A 20,845-nucleotide genomic window follows, 5' to 3' on the forward strand; every position below is an offset into this window, starting at 1 on the left:
GCCCTGTATAAATGGAACCATATACCCTATATAAATGGAACCATATGCCCTATATAAATGGAACCATATACCCTATATAAATGGAACCATATACGCTATATAAATGGAAAAAAGTGCCCTGTATAAATGGAACCATATACCCTATATAAATGGAACCATATATCCTGAATAAATGGAGCCATGTACCCTATACAGTGCAGGGAACCATATACCCTGTATAAATGGAACCATATACCCTATATAAATGGAACCATATACCCTGTAGAAATGGAACCATATACCCTGTATAAATGGAACCATATACCCTATATCAATGGAAACATATACCCTATATAAATGGAACCATATACCCTATATAAATGGAACCATATACCCTATATAAATGGAACCATATACCCTGTATAAATGGAACCATGTACCCTGTATAAATGGAACCATATGCCCTATATAGTGCAGGGAACCATATACCCTGTATAAATGTAACCATATACCCTGTATAAATGGAACCATATACCCTATATAAATGGAACCATATACCCTATATAAATGGAACCATATACCCTATATAAATGGAACCATATACCCTGTTTAAATGGAACCATATACCCTATATAAATGGAACCATATACCCTATATAAATGGAACCATATACCCTGTATAAATGAAACGATATACCCGGTATAAATGGAACCATATACCCGGTATAAATTGAACCATATACCCGGTATAAATGGAACCATATACCCTGTATAAATGGAACCATATACCATATATAAATGGAACCATATACCCTATATAAATGGAACCATATACCCTATATAAATGGAACCATATACCCTGTATAAATGGAACCATATACCCTATATAAATGGAACCATATACCCTGTATAAATGGAACCATATACCCTATATAAATGGAACCATATACCCTATATAAATGGAACCATATATGCTATATAAATGAAAACATGTGCCCTGTATAAATGGAACCATATACCCTGTATAAATGGAACCATATATCCTGAATAAATGGAACCATATACCCTATACAGTGCAGGGAACCATATACCCTATATAAATGGAACCATATACCCTATATAAATGGAACCATATACCCTGTTTAAATGGAACCATATGCCCTGTATAAATGGAACCATATACCCTATATAAATGGAACCATATACTCTATATAAATGGAACCATATACCCTGTATAAATGGAACCATATACCCGGTATAAATGGAACCATATACCCGGTATAAATGGAACCATATACCCGGTATAAATGGAACCATATACCCTGTATAAATGGAACCATATACCCTATATAAATGGAACCATATACCCTATATAAATGGAACCATATACCCTATATAAATGGAACCATATACCCTGTATAAATGGAACCATATACCCTATATAAATGGAACCATATACCCTTTATAAATGGAACCATATACCGTATATAAATGGAACCATATACCCTATATAAATGGAACCATATACCCTATATAGTGAAGGGAACCATATGCCCTATATAAATGGAACCATATACCCTATATAAATGGAACCATATGCCCTATATAAATGGAACCATATACCCTATATAAATGGAACCATATACCCTATATAAATGGAACCATATACCCTATATAAATGGAACCATATACCCTATATAAATGGAACCATATACGCTATATAAATGAAAACATGTGCCCTGTATAAATGGAACCATATACCCTGTATAAATGGAACCATATATCCTGAATAAATGGAACCATATACCCTATACAGTGCAGGGAACCATATACCCTGTATAAATGGAACCATATACCCTATATAAATGGAACCATATACCCTATATAAATGGAACCATATACGCTATATAAATGGAAACATGTGCCCTGAATAAATGGAACCATATACCCTGTATAAATGGAACCATATATCCTGAATAAATGGAACCATATACCCTATACAGTGCAGGGAACCATATACCCTATATCAATTGAACCATATACCCTATATAAATGGAACCATATACCCTGTATAAATGGAACCATATACCCTATATAAATGGAACCATATACCCTATATCAATGGAACCATATACACTATATAAATGGAACCATATACCCTGTATAAATGGAACCATATACCCTGTATAAATGGAACCATATACCCTGTATAAATGGAACCATATACCCTGTATAAATGGAACCATATACCCTATTTAAATGGAACCATATACCCTGTATAAATAGAACCATGTACCCTGTATAAATGGAACCATATGCCCTATATAGTGCAGGGAACCATATACCCTGTATAAATGTAACCATATACCCTGTATAAAGGGAACCATATACCCTGTATAAATGTAACCATATACCCTGTATAAATGGAACCATATACCCTATATAAATGGAACCATATACCCTATATAAATGGAACCATATACCCTGTATAAATGGAACCATATACCCTATATAAATGGAACCATATGCCCTATATAAATGGAACCATATACCCTATATAAATGGAACCATATACCCTGTATAAATGGAACCATATACCCTATATAAATGGAACCATATACCCTATATAAATGGAACCATATACCCTGTATAAATGGAACCATATAAACTGTATAAATGGAACCATATACCCTATATAAATGGAACCATATGCCCTATATAAATGGAACCATATACCCTATATAAATGGAACCATATACCCTATATAAATGGAACCATATACCCTATATAAATGGAACCATATACCCTATATAAATGGAACCATATACGCTATATAAATGAAAACATGTGCCCTGTATAAATGGAACCATATACCCTGTATAAATGGAACCATATATCCTGAATAAATGGAACCATATACCCTATACAGTGCAGGGAACCATATACCCTGTATAAATGGAGCCATATACCCTATATAAATGGAACCATATACCCTATATAAATGGAACCATATACGCTATATAAATGGAAACATGTGCCCTGTATAAATGGAACCATATACCCTGTATAAATGGAACCATATATCCTGAATAAATGGAACCATATACCCTATACAGTGCAGGGAACCATATACCCTATATAAATGGAACCATATACCCTATATAAATGGAACCATTTACCCTGTATAAATGGAACCATATACCCTGTATAAATGGAACCATATACCCTATATAAATGGAACCATATACCCTGTATAAATAGAACCATGTACCCTGTATAAATGGAACCATATGCCCTATATAAATGGAACCATATACCCTATATAAATGGAACCATATACCCTATATGAATGGAACCATATACCCTGTATAAATGGAACCATATACCCGGTATAAATGGAACCATATACCCGGTATAAATGGAACCATATACCCGGTAGAAATGGAACCATATACCCTGTATAAATGGAACCATATACCCTATATAAATGGAACCATATACCCTATATAAATGGAACCATATACCCTATATAAATGGAACCATATAAACTGTATAAATGGAACCATATACCCTATATAAATGGAACCATATACCCTGTATAAATGTAACCATATACCCGGTATAAATGGAACCATATACCCGGTATAAATGGAACCATATACCCTGTATAAATGGAACCATATACCCTATATAAATGGAACCATATACCCTATATAAATGGAACCATATACCCTATATAAATGGAAACATATACCCTATATAAAAGGAACCATATACCCTGTATAAATGGAACCATATACCCTATATAAATGGAACCATATACCCTGTATAAATGGAACCATATACCTTATATAAATGGAACCATATACCCTATATAGTGCAGGGAACCATATGCCGTATATAAATGGAACCATATACCCTATATAAATGGAACCATATGCCCTATATAAATGGAACCATATACCCTATATAAATGGAACCATATACCCTATATAAATGGAACCATATACCCTATATAAATGGAACCATATACCCTGTATAAATGGAACCATATGCCCAAAATAGTGCAGGGAACCATATACCCTATATAAATGGAACCATATACCCTATATAAATGGAACCATATACCCTATATAAATGGAACCATATACCCTATATAAATGGAACCATATACCCTGTATAAATGGAACCATATACCCTGTATAAATGGAAGCATATACCCTGTATAAATGGAACCATATACCCTATATAAATGGAACCATCTACCCTATATAAATGGAACCATATACCCTGCATAAATGGAACCATATACCCTATATAAATGGAACCATATACCCTATATAAATGGAACCATATACCCTATATAAATGGAACCATATACCCTATATAAATGGAACCATATACCCTATATAGTGCAGGGAACCATATACCCTATATTGTGCAGGGAACCATATACCCTATATAAATGGAACCATATATCCTATATAAATGGAACCATATACCCGGTATAAATGGAACCATATACCCGGTATAAATGGAACCATATACCCTGTATAAATGGAACCATATACCCTATATAAATGGAACCATATACCCTATATAAATGGAACCATATACCCTATATAAATGGAACCATATAAACTGTATAAATGGAACCATATACCCTATATAAATGTAACCATATACCCTGTATAAATGTAACCATATACCCGGTATAAATGGAACCATATACCCGGTATAAATGGAACCATATACCCTGTATAAATGGAACCATATACCCTATATAAATGGAACCATATACCCTATATAAATGGAACCATATACCCTATATAAATGGAAACATATACCCTATATAAAAGGAACCATATACCCTGTATAAATGGAACCATATACCCTATATAAATGGAACCATATACCCTGTATAAATGGAACCATATACCTTATATAAATGGAACCATATACCCTATATAGTGCAGGGAACCATATGCCGTATATAAATGGAACCATATACCCTATATAAATGGAACCATATGCCCTATATAAATGGAACCATATACCCTATATAAATGGAACCATATACCCTATATAAATGGAACCATATACCCTATATAAATGGAACCATATACCCTGTATAAATGGAACCATATGCCCAAAATAGTGCAGGGAACCATATACCCTATATAAATGGAACCATATACCCTATATAAATGGAACCATATACCCTATATAAATGGAACCATATACCCTATATAAATGGAACCATATACCCTGTATAAATGGAACCATATACCCTGTATAAATGGAAGCATATACCCTGTATAAATGGAACCATATACCCTATATAAATGGAACCATATACCCTATATAAATGGAACCATATATCCTGCATAAATGGAACCATATACCCTATATAAATGGAACCATATACCCTATATAAATGGAACCATATACCCTATATAAATGGAACCATATACCCTATATAAATGGAACCATATACCCTATATAGTGCAGGGAACCATATACCCTATATTGTGCAGGGAACCATATACCCTATATAAATGGAACCATATACCCTATATAAATGGAACCATTTACCCTGTATAAATGAAACCATATGCCCTATATAAATGGAACCATATACCCTATATAGTGCAGGGAACCATATACCCTATATAGTGCAGGGAACCATATGCCTTGTATAAATGGAACCATATGCCCTATATAAATGGAACCATATACCCTGTATAAATGGAACCATATACCCTATATAAATGGAACCATATACCCTATATAAATGGAACCATATACCCTATATAGTGCAGGGAACCATATGCCCTATATAAATGGAACCATATACCCTGTATAAATGGAACCATATACCCTGTATAAATGGAACCATATACCCTGTATAAATGGAACCATATGCCCTATATAAATGGAACCATATGCCCTATATAAATGGAACCATATTCCCTATATAAATGGAACCATATACCCTGTATAAATGGAACCATATACCCTAAATAAATGGAACCATATACCCTATATAGTGCAGGGAACCATATGCCCTATATAAATGGAACCATATACCCTATATAAATGGAACCATATACCCTATATAAATGGAACCATATACCCTATATAGTGCAGGGAACCATATACCCTATATTGTGCAGGGAACCATATACCCTATATAAATGGAACCATATACCCTATATAAATGGAACCATTTACAATGTATAAATGAAACCATATGCCCTATATAAATGGAACCATATACCCTATATAGTGCAGGGAACCATATACCCTATATAGTGCAGGGAACCATATGCCTTGTATAAATGGAACCATATGCCCTATATAAATGGAACCATATACCCTGTATAAATGGAACCATATACCCTATATAAATGGAACCATATACCCTATATAAATGGAACCATATACCCTATATAAATGGAACCATATACCCTATATAAATGGAACCATATACCCTGTATAAATGGAACTATATACCCTGTATAAATGGAACCATATGCCCTATATAAATGGAACCATATGCCCTATATAAATGGAACCATATTCCCTATATAAATGGAACCATATACCCTGTATAAATGGAACCATATACCCTATATAAATGGAACCATATACCCTATATAGTGCAGGGAACCATATGCCCTATATAAATGGAACCATATACCCTATATAAATGGAACCATATTCCCTGTATAAATGGAACCATATACCCTATATAAATGGAACCATATACCCTATATAGTGCAGGGAACCATATGCCCTATATAAATGGAACCATATACCCTATATAAATGGAACCATATACCCTATATAAATGGAACCATATGCCCTGTATAAATGGAACCATATACCCTGTATAAATGGAACCATATACCCTATATAAATGGAACCATATGCCCTATATAAATGGAACCATGTACCCTATATAGTGCAGGGAACCATATACCCTATATAGTGCAGAGATCCATATACCCTATATAGTGCAGGGATCCATATACCCTATATAGTGCAGGGAACCATATACCCTATATAGTGCAGGGAACCATATACCCTATATAGTGCAGGGAACCATATACCCTATATAGTGCAGGGATCCATATACCCTATATAGTGCAGGGATCCATATACCCTATATAGTGCAGGGATCCATATACCCTATATAGTGCCTGGATCCATATGCCGTATATAAATGGAACCATATACCCTATATAGTGCAGGGAACCATATGCCATATATAAATGGAACCATATACCCTATATAAATGGAACCATATACCCTGTATAAATGGAACCATATGCCCTATATAAATGGAACCATATGCCCTATATAAATGGAACCATATTCCCTATATAAATGGAACCATATACCCTGTATAAATGAAACCATATGCCCTATATAAATGGAACCATATACCCTATATAGTGCACGGAACCATATACCCTATATAGTGCAGGGAACCATATGCCTTGTATAAATGGAACCATATGCCCTATATAAATGGAACCATATACCCTGTAAAAATGGAACCATATACCCTATATAAATGGAACCATATACCCTATATAAATGGAACCATATACCCTATATAGTGCAGGGAACCATATACCCTATATAAATGGAACCATATACCCTATATAGTGCAGGGAACCATATGCCATATATAAATGGAACCATATACCCTATATAAATGGAACCATATACCCTATATAAATGGAACCATATACCCTGTATAAATGGAACCATATGCCCTATATAAATGGAACCATATACCCTGTATAAATGGAACCATATACCCTATATAAATGGAACCATATACCCTATATAAATGGAACCATATGCCCTATATAAATGGAACCATATTCCCTATATAAATGGAACCATATGCCCTATATAAATGGAACCATATTCCCTATATAAATGGAACCATATACCCTATATAAATGGAACCATATACCCTATATTAATGGAACCATATACCCTATATAAATGGAACCATATACCCTATATAGTGCAGGGAACCATATGCCCTATATAAATGGTACCATATACCCTATATAAATGGAACCATATACCCTGTATAAATGGAACCATATGCCCAAAATAGTGCAGGGAACCATATACCCTATATAAATGGAACCATATACCCTATATAAATGGAACCATATACCCTATATAAATGGAACCATATACCCTATATAGTGCTGGGAACCATATACCCTATATTGTGCAGGGAACCATATACCCTATATAAATGGAACCATATACCCTATATAAATGGAACCATTTACCCTGTATAAATGAAACCATATGCCCTATATAAATGGAACCATATACCCTATATAGTGCAGGGAACCATATACCCTATATAGTGCAGGGAACCATATGCCTTGTATAAATGGAACCATATGCCCTATATAAATGGAACCATATACCCTGTATAAATGGAACCATATACCCTATATAAATGGAACCATATACCCTATATAAATGGAACCATATACCCTATATAGTGCAGGGAACCATATGCCCTATATAAATGGAACCATATACCCAGTATAAATGGAACCATATACCCTGTATAAATGGAACCATATACCCTGTATAAATGGAACCATATGCCCTATATAAATGGAACCATATGCCCTATATAAATGGAACCATATTCCCTATATAAATGGAACCATATACCCTGTATAAATGGAACCATATACCCTATATAAATGGAACCATATACCCTATATAGTGCAGGGAACCATATGCCCTATATAAATGGAACCATATACCCTATATAAATGGAACCATATTCCCTGTATAAATGGAACCATATACCCTATATAAATGGAACCATATACCCTATATAAATGGAACCATATACCCTATATAAATGGAACCATATACCCTATATTAATGGAACCATATACCCTATATAAATGGAACCATATACCCTATATAGTGCAGGGAACCATATGCCCTATATAAATGGAACCATATACCCTATATAAATGGAACCATATACCCTGTATAAATGGAACCATATGCCCAAAATAGTGCAGGGAACCATATACCCTATATAAATGGAACCATATACCCTATATAAATGGAACCATATACCCTATATAAATGGAACCATATACCCTATATAGTGCTGGGAACCATATACCCTATATTGTGCAGGGAACCATATACCCTATATAAATGGAACCATATACCCTATATAAATGGAACCATTTACCCTGTATAAATGAAACCATATGCCCTATATAAATGGAACCATATACCCTATATAGTGCAGGGAACCATATACCCTATATAGTGCAGGGAACCATATGCCTTGTATAAATGGAACCATATGCCCTATATAAATGGAACCATATACCCTGTATAAATGGAACCATATACCCTATATAAATGGAACCATATACCCTATATAAATGGAACCATATACCCTATATAGTGCAGGGAACCATATGCCCTATATAAATGGAACCATATACCCAGTATAAATGGAACCATATACCCTGTATAAATGGAACCATATACCCTGTATAAATGGAACCATATGCCCTATATAAATGGAACCATATGCCCTATATAAATGGAACCATATTCCCTATATAAATGGAACCATATACCCTGTATAAATGGAACCATATACCCTATATAAATGGAACCATATACCCTATATAGTGCAGGGAACCATATGCCCTATATAAATGGAACCATATACCCTATATAAATGGAACCATATTCCCTGTATAAATGGAACCATATACCCTATATAAATGGAACCATATACCCTATATAAATGGAACCATATACCCTATATAAATGGAACCATATACCCTATATTAATGGAACCATATACCCTATATAAATGGAACCATATACCCTATATAGTGCAGGGAACCATATGCCCTATATAAATGGAACCATATACCCTATATAAATGGAACCATATGCCCTATATAAATGGAACCATATACCCTATATAAATGGAACCATATACCCTATATAAATGGAACCATATGCCCTGTATAAATGGAACCATATACCCTGTATAAATGGAACCATATACCCTATATAAATAGAACCATATGCCCTATATAAATGGAACCATGTACCCTATATAGTGCAGGGAACCATATACCCTATATAGTGCAGAGATCCATATACCCTATATAGTGCAGGGATCCATATACCCTATATAGTGCAGGGAACCATATACCCTATATAGTGCAGGGAACCATATACCCTATATAGTGCAGGGAACCATATACCCTATATAGTGCAGGGATCCATATACCCTATATAGTGCAGGGATCCATATACCCTATATAGTGCAGGGATCCATATACCCTATATAGTGCAGGGATCCATATGCCGTATATAAATGGAACCATATACCCTATATAAATGGAACCATATACCCTATATAGTGCAGGGAACCATATGCCATATATAAATGGAACCATATACCCTATATAAATGGAACCATATACCCTATATAAATGGAACCATATACCCTGTATAAATGGAACCATATACCCTGTATAAATGGAACCATATGCCCAAAATAGTGCAGGGAACCATATACCCTATATAAATGGAACCATATACCCTATATAAATGGAACCATATACCCTATATAAATGGAACCATATACCCTATATAGTGCAGGGAACCATATACCCTATATTGTGCAGGGAACCATATACCCTATATAAATGGAACCATATACCCTATATAAATGGAACCATTTACCCTGTATAAATGAAACCATATGCCCTACATAAATGGAACCATATACCCTATATAGTGCAGGGAACCATATACCCTATATAGTGCAGGGAACCATATGCCTTGTATAAATGAAACCATATGCCCTATATAAATGGAACCATATACCCTGTATAAATGGAACCATATACCCTATATAAATGGAACCATATACCCTATATAAATGGAACCATATACCCTATATAGTGCAGGGAACCATATGCCCTATATAAATGGAACCATATACCCTGTATAAATGGAACCATATACCCTGTATAAATGGAACCATATGCCCTATATAAATGGAACCATATGCCCTATATAAATGGAACCATATTCCCTATATAAATGGAACCATATACCCTGTATAAATGGAACCATATACCCTATATAAATGGAACCATATACCCTATATAGTGCAGGGAACCATATGCCCTATATAAATGGAACCATATACCCTATATAAATGGAACCATATTCCCTGTATAAATGGAACCATATACCCTATATAAATGGAACCATATACCCTATATAAATGGAACCATATACCCTATATAAATGGAACCATATACCCTATATAAATGGAACCATATACCCTGTATAAATGGAACTATATACCCTGTATAAATGGAACCATATGCCCTATATAAATGGAACCATATGCCCTATATAAATGGAACCATATTCCCTATATAAATGGAACCATATACCCTGTATAAATGGAACCATATACCCTATATAAATGGAACCATATACCCTATATAGTGCAGGGAACCATATGCCCTATATAAATGGAACCATATACCCTATATAAATGGAACCATATTCCCTGTATAAATGGAACCATATACCCTATATAAATGGAACCATATACCCTATATAGTGCAGGGAACCATATGCCCTATATAAATGGAACCATATACCCTATATAAATGGAACCATATACCCTATATAAATGGAACCATATGCCCTGTATAAATGGAACCATATACCCTGTATAAATGGAACCATATACCCTATATAAATGGAATCATATGCCCTATATAAATGGAACCATGTACCCTATATAGTGCAGGGAACCATATACCCTATATAGTGCAGAGATCCATATACCCTATATAGTGCAGGGATCCATATACCCTATATAGTGCAGGGAACCATATACCCTATATAGTGCAGGGAACCATATACCCTATATAGTGCAGGGAACCATATACCCTATATAGTGCAGGGATCCATATACCCTATATAGTGCAGGGATCCATATACCCTATATAGTGCAGGGATCCATATACCCTATATAGTGCAGGGATCCATATGCCGTATATAAATGGAACCATATACCCTATATAAATGGAACCATATACCCTATATAGTGCAGGGAACCATATGCCATATATAAATGGAACCATATACCCTATATAAATGGAACCATATACCCTATATAAATGGAACCATATACCCTATATAAATGGAACCATATACCCTGTATAAATGGAACCATATACCCTGTATAAATGGAACCATATACCCTATATAAATGGAACCATATACCCTGTATAAATGGAACCATATGCCCAAAATAGTGCAGGGAACCATATACCCTATATAAATGGAACCATATACCCTATATAAATGGAACCGTATACCCTATATAAATGGAACCATATACCCTATATAGTGCAGGGAACCATATACCCTATATTGTGCAGGGAACCATATACCCTATATAAATGGAACCATATACCCTATATAAATGGAACCATTTACCCTGTATAAATGAAACCATATGCCCTATATAAATGGAACCATATACCCTATATAGTGCAGGGAACCATATACCCTATATAGTGCAGGGAACCATATGCCTTGTATAAATGGAACCATATGCCCTATATAAATGGAACCATATACCCTGTAAAAATGGAACCATATACCCTATATAAATGGAACCATATACCCTATATAAATGGAACCATATACCCTATATAGTGCAGGGAACCATATACCCTATATAAATGGAACCATATACCCTATATAGTGCAGGGAACCATATGCCATATATAAATGGAACCATATACCCTATATAAATGGAACCATATACCCTATATAAATGGAACCATATACCCTGTATAAATGGAACCATATGCCCTATATAAATGGAACCATATACCCTGTATAAATGGAACCATATACCCTATATAAATGGAACCATATACCCTATATAAATGGAACCATATGCCCTATATAAATGGAACCATATTCCCTATATAAATGGAACCATATGCCCTATATAAATGGAACCATATTCCCTATATAAATGGAACCATATACCCTATATAAATGGAACCATATACCCTATATAAATGGAACCATATACCCTATATAGTGCAGGGAACCATATGCCCTATATAAATGGAACCATATACCCTATATAAATGGAACCATATTCCCTGTATAAATGGAACCATATACCCTATATAAATGGAACCATATACCCTATATAAATGGAACCATATACCCTATATAAATGGAACCATATACCCTATATTAATGGAACCATATACCCTATATAAATGGAACCATATACCCTATATAGTGCAGGGAACCATATGCCCTATATAAATGGTACCATATACCCTATATAAATGGAACCATATACCCTGTATAAATGGAACCATATGCCCAAAATAGTGCAGGGAACCATATACCCTATATAAATGGAACCATATACCCTATATAAATGGAACCATATACCCTATATAAATGGAACCATATACCCTATATAGTGCTGGGAACCATATACCCTATATAGTGCAGGGAACCATATACCCTATATAAATGGAACCATATACCCTATATAAATGGAACCATATACCCTGTATAAATGAAACCATATGCCCTATATAAATGGAACCATATACCCTATATAGTGCAGGGAACCATATACCCTATATAGTGCAGGGAACCATATGCCTTGTATAAATGGAACCATATGCCCTATATAAATGGAACCATATACCCTGTATAAATGGAACCATATACCCTATATAAATGGAACCATATACCCTATATAAATGGAACCATATACCCTATATAGTGCAGGGAACCATATGCCCTATATAAATGGAACCATATACCCAGTATAAATGGAACCATATACCCTATATAAATGGAACCATATACCCTGTATAAATGGAACCATATGCCCTATATAAATGGAACCATATGCCCTATATAAATGGAACCATATTCCCTATATAAATGGAACCATATACCCTGTATAAATGGAACCATATACCCTATATAAATGGAACCATATACCCTATATAGTGCAGGGAACCATATGCCCTATATAAATGGAACCATATACCCTATATAAATGGAACCATATTCCCTGTATAAATGGAACCATATACCCTATATAAATGGAACCATATACCCTATATAAATGGAACCATATACCCTATATAAATGGAACCATATACCCTATATAAATGGAACCATATACCCTATATAGTGCAGGGAACCATATGCCCTATATAAATGGAACCATATACCCTATATAAATGGAACCATATGCCCTATATAAATGGAACCATATACCCTATATAAATGGAACCATATTCCCTATATAAATGGAACCATATACCCTATATAGTGCAGGGAACCATATACCCTATATAAATGGAACCATATACCCTATATAGTGCAGGGATCCATATGCCATATATAAATGGAACCATATACCCTATATAAATGGAACCATATACCCTATATAAATGGAACCATATACCCTGTATAAATGGAACCATATGCCCTATATAAATGGAACCATATACCCTGTATAAATGGAACCATATACCCTATATAAATGGAACCATATACCCTATATAAATGGAACCATATGCCCTATATAAATGGAACCATATTCCCTATATAAATGGAACCATATGCCCTATATAAATGGAACCATATTCCCTATATAAATGGAACCATATACCCTATATAAATGGAACCATATACCCTATATAAATGGAACCATATACCCTATATAGTGCAGGGAACCATATGCCCTATATAAATGGAACCATATACCCTATATAAATGGAACCATATTCCCTGTATAAATGGAACCATATACCCTATATAAATGGAACCATATACCCTATATAAATGGAACCATATACCCTATATAAATGGAACCATATACCCTATATTAATGGAACCATATACCCTATATAAATGGAACCATATACCCTATATAGTGCAGGGAACCATATGCCCTATATAAATGGTACCATATACCCTATATAAATGGAACCATATACCCTGTATAAATGGAACCATATGCCCAAAATAGTGCAGGGAACCATATACCCTATATAAATGGAACCATATACCCTATATAAATGGAACCATATACCCTATATAAATGGAACCATATACCCTATATAGTGCTGGGAACCATATACCCTATATTGTGCAGGGAACCATATACCCTATATAAATGGAACCATATACCCTATATAAATGGAACCATTTACCCTGTATAAATGAAACCATATGCCCTATATAAATGGAACCATATACCCTATATAGTGCAGGGAACCATATACCCTATATAGTGCAGGGAACCATATGCCTTGTATAAATGGAACCATATGCCCTATATAAATGGAACCATATACCCTGTATAAATGGAACCATATACCCTATATAAATGGAACCATATACCCTATATAAATGGAACCATATACCCTATATAGTGCAGGGAACCATATGCCCTATATAAATGGAACCATATACCCAGTATAAATGGAACCATATACCCTGTATAAATGGAACCATATACCCTGTATAAATGGAACCATATGCCCTATATAAATGGAACCATATGCCCTATATAAATGGAACCATATTCCCTATATAAATGGAACCATATACCCTGTATAAATGGAACCATATACCCTATATAAATGGAACCATATACCCTATATAGTGCAGGGAACCATATGCCCTATATAAATGGAACCATATACCCTATATAAATGGAACCATATTCCCTGTATAAATGGAACCATATACCCTATATAAATGGAACCATATACCCTATATAAATGGAACCATATACCCTATATTAATGGAACCATATACCCTATATAAATGGAACCATATACCCTATATAGTGCAGGGAACCATATGCCCTATATAAATGGAACCATATACCCTATATAAATGGAACCATATGCCCTATATAAATGGAACCATATACCCTATATAAATGGAACCATATACCCTATATAAATGGAACCATATGCCCTGTATAAATGGAACCATATACCCTGTATAAATGGAACCATATACCCTATATAAATGGAACCATATGCCCTATATAAATGGAACCATGTACCCTATATAGTGCAGGGAACCATATACCCTATATAGTGCAGAGATCCATATACCCTATATAGTGCAGGGATCCATATACCCTATATAGTGCAGGGAACCATATACCCTATATAGTGCAGGGAACCATATACCCTATATAGTGCAGGGAACCATATACCCTATATAGTGCAGGGATCCATATACCCTATATAGTGCAGGGATCCATATACCCTATATAGTGCAGGGATCCATATACCCTATATAGTGCAGGGATCCATATGCCGTATATAAATGGAACCATATACCCTATATAAATGGAACCATATACCCTATATAGTGCAGGGAACCATATGCCATATATAAATGGAACCATATACCCTATATAAATGGAACCATATACCCTATATAAATGGAACCATATACCCTGTATAAATGGAACCATATACCCTGTATAAATGGAACCATATGCCCAAAATAGTGCAGGGAACCATATACCCTATATAAATGGAACCATATACCCTATATAAATGGAACCATATACCCTATATAAATGGAACCATATACCCTATATAGTGCAGGGAACCATATACCCTATATTGTGCAGGGAACCATATACCCTATATAAATGGAACCATATACCCTATATAAATGGAACCATTTACCCTGTATAAATGGAACCATATACCCTATATAAATGGAACCATATACCCTGTATAAATGAAACCATATGCCCTACATAAATGGAACCATATACCCTATATAGTGCAGGGAACCATATACCCTATATAGTGCAGGGAACCATATGCCTTGTATAAATGAAACCATATGCCCTATATAAATGGAACCATATGCCCTATATAAATGGAACCATATACCCTATATAAATGGAACCATGTACCCTATATAAATGGAACCATGTACCCTATATAAATGGAACCATATGCCCTATATAAATGGAACCATATACCCTGTATAAATGGAACCATATACCCTATATAAATGGAACCATATACCCTATATAAATGGAACCATATACCCTATATAGTGCAGGGAACCATATGCCCTATATAAATGGAACCATATACCCTGTATAAATGGAACCATATACCCTGTATAAATGGAACCATATGCCCTATATAAATGGAACCATATGCCCTATATAAATGGAACCATATTCCCTAAATAAATGGAACCATATACCCTGTATAAATGGAACCATATACCCTATATAAATGGAACCATATACCCTATATAGTGCAGGGAACCATATGCCCTATATAAATGGAACCATATACCCTATATAAATGGAACCATATTCCCTGTATAAATGGAACCATATACCCTATATAAATGGAACCATATACCCTATATAAATGGAACCATATACCCTATATAAATGGAACCATATACCCTATATTAATGGAACCATATACCCTATATAAATGGAACCATATACCCTATATAGTGCAGGGAACCATATGCCCTATATAAATGGTACCATATACCCTATATAAATGGAACCATATACCCTGTATAAATGGAACCATATGCCCAAAATAGTGCAGGGAACCATATACCCTATATACATGGAACCATATACCCTATATAAATGGAACCATTTACCCTGTATAAATGAAACCATATGCCCTATATAAATGGAACAATATACCCTATATAAATGGAACCATATACCCTATATAAATGGAACCATATACCCTATATAGTGCAGGGAACCATATGCCCTATATAAATGGAACCATATACCCTATATAAATGGAACCATATACCCTGTATAAATGGAACCATATACCCTGTATAAATGGAACCATGTACCCTATATAGTGCAGGGAACCATATACCCTATATAGTGCAGGGATCCATATACCCTATATAGTGCAGGGATCCATATACCCTATATAGTGCAGGGAACCATATACCCTATATAGTGCAGGGAACCATATACCCTATATAGTGCAGGGAACCATATACCCTATATATTGCAGGGATCCATATACCCTATATAGTGCAGGGATCCATATACCCTATATAGTGCAGGGATCCATATACCCTATATAGTGCAGGGATCCATATACCCTATATAGTGCAGGGAACCATATACCCTATATAGTGCAGGGATCCATATACCCTATATAGTGCAGGGATCCATATACCCTATATAGTGCAGGGATCCATATACCCTATATAGTGCAGGGATCCATATGCCCTATATAGTGCAGGGATCCATATGCCCTATATAGTGCAGGGATCCATATACCCTATATAGTGCAGGGATCCATATACCCTATATAGTGCAGGGAACCATATACCCTATATAGTGCAGGGAACCATATACCCTATATAGTGCAGGGAACCATATACCCTATATAGTGCAGGGATCCATATACCCTATATAGTGCAGGGATCCATATACCCTATATAGTGCAGGGATCCATATACCCTATATAGTGCAGGGATCCATATACCCTATATAGTGCAGGGAACCATATACCCTATATAGTGCAGGGATCCATATACCCTATATAGTGCAGGGATCCATATACCCTATATAGTGCAGGGATCCATATACCCTATATAGTGCAGGGATCCATATGCCCTATATAGTGCAGGGATCCATATGCCCTATATAGTGCAGGGATCCATATACCCTATATAGTGCAGGGATCCATATACCCTATATAGTGTAGGGATCCATTGGGGAAGTAGCCCTTGTCTTTTATTAGCTGGTTCCAGTCTGTCACTAACAGACATCTCTCCTCCATCAGGAGCACCTGCTGCTCTCACATCCCCTGCTAGTCCCTCAGTGTCTGTGTGTGTGTGTGTGTGTGTGTGTGTGTGTGTGTAGTGTGTGTGTGTGTGTGTGTGTGTGTGTGTGTGTGTGTGTGTGTGTGTGTGTGTGTGTGTGTGTGTGTGTGTGTGTGTGTGTGTGTGTGTGTGTGTGTGTGTGTGTGTGTGTGTGTGTGTTAGTGTGTGTGTGTGTGTTTTGTGTGCATTTGCGTGTGAGTGTTTGTAAAGGTGTGTGTAAAAGGTTCTACACTAGGACCCAGTGTTTTTCTCGTGAGGAGGCCGGGCTCAAGGCTGAGTCATTGTCTGAGAGGAGACAGTCATCAGAACAGGATAACATGATGGTTGACTAGTGGAGAAATTATGCACTCAACTATGGAACCCAGCAAAGTTATTCATTTCTTGCCATCCGGTGAGTTGACCAGCCAACCCTCTCTAGAGAGAGAGAGACAGAGAGAGAGACAGAGAGAGAGACAGAGAGAGAGACAGAGAGAGAGACAGAGAGAGAGAGAGAGAGAGAGACAGAGAGAGAGACAGAGAGAGAGAGAGAGAGAGAGAGAGAGAGACAGAGAGAGACAGAGAGAGAGAGAGAGACAGAGAGAGAGACAGAGAGAGAGACAGAGAGAGAGAGAGACAGAGAGACAAGAGAGAGAGAGACAGAGAGACAGAGAGAGAGAGAGACACACTGGGGCCAGATGAGACACTACAGAGAGAGAGACAGAGAGAGAGACAGAGAGAGAGACAGAGAGAGAGACAGAGAGAGAGACAGAGAGAGAGACAGAGAGAGAGACAGAGAGAGACAGAGAGAGAGACAGAGAGAGAGACAGAGAGAGAGACAGAGAGAGAGACAGAGAGAGAGACAGAGAGAGAGACAGAGAGACAGAGAGAGAGACAGAAAGAGAAAGAGAGAGAGAGATCCTCTGTCAGCACTCCTCCACTACAGGGTTGAGAGGGGAAGGGAACATGGAGACGTATGTTTTTGTGTGTAGCTGATCTTTCAGAATCAAACAGTTGCTGGTGTGTGTTGGGTAGAGAGATACACTACAGAGATATTATGTGTTTCATTGTGGTTTTCAGGCTTGGTGTGGTAGTCAGTATTTTTCTTCCAGAATGCAGATGTCAGAGTGTGTGTGTGAGCAGAGAACTGAGCTGGGATTTGTGTTTCTGTGTCTGGTATGAATCCGACAAGTGCTGTAAGAGTGAAAGAGAGAGAGAAGCGAGAGGGAGATAGAGAGCACAACCTTGCCATTGAGAAGGGTAGACACAGGAAATCCTGGCTCCCTGTAGAGGAAAGGCTGTGCAACCACTGCACCACAGCATAATCTGAGACGAAGCTGCATTTCCTGACAAAATGTCAAAAATATAAAACGTATAATTCATTATAAATAGTATATCCATCATCTGAACAACATTGAAAGCTCTCTCACACCCCCCCTGCTCACAGCAATACATTGGTTCTGGGATATGCAACCACCATAAAACAATTAGAGAGTGTCATGTCCCCAAATTTGAAACCCTTATTCAAGGTTTCAAAGACCTCTCTGATGAGGATAAGCTACCCGTCCTGTTGGGGGAGGACGCAGAGAGCTGTGGGTTGGCAGCGCACTACATTGCTGCCTGCCATAAGATGAGGGACAGTGTCTGACAGACCAATAAACCTGCACATGTCCTCTACTGTATGATTATTGTTATTGTTCAATGTATGGTTATTCTGACCCTTGGTTATTGTTGTTACTGTTGTCCCGTTGACAATTTTGATTCTTATCATCTTAATATTGTAAATATCCAAAGTAAGCTTTGGCAATATGTACATTGTTACTTCATGCCAATAAAGAGAGAGAGAGCGAGAGAGAGCGAGA

At 36.0% G+C, this 20,845-nt stretch overlaps 1 protein-coding gene across 1 annotated transcript in view; it reads left to right on the plus strand.

Annotated features, from left to right (window-relative positions):
• Nucleotides 1-19,299: 19,299 nt before the first annotated feature.
• The window catches only part of slc4a11 (solute carrier family 4 member 11), a 140,554-nt gene continuing 139,008 nt past the window's right edge, over nt 19,300-20,845 (plus strand). The window contains exon 1 of the mRNA XM_045704876.1: nt 19,300-19,398. Coding sequence (XP_045560832.1) covers nt 19,350-19,398 — 49 coding nt within the window. The 5' untranslated portion in view covers nt 19,300-19,349. The remainder of the gene's footprint in view (nt 19,399-20,845) is intronic.

This window comes from Salmo salar, chromosome ssa01, assembly GCF_905237065.1.
Source record: "Salmo salar chromosome ssa01, Ssal_v3.1, whole genome shotgun sequence".
Taxonomy (NCBI): domain Eukaryota; kingdom Metazoa; phylum Chordata; class Actinopteri; order Salmoniformes; family Salmonidae; genus Salmo; species Salmo salar.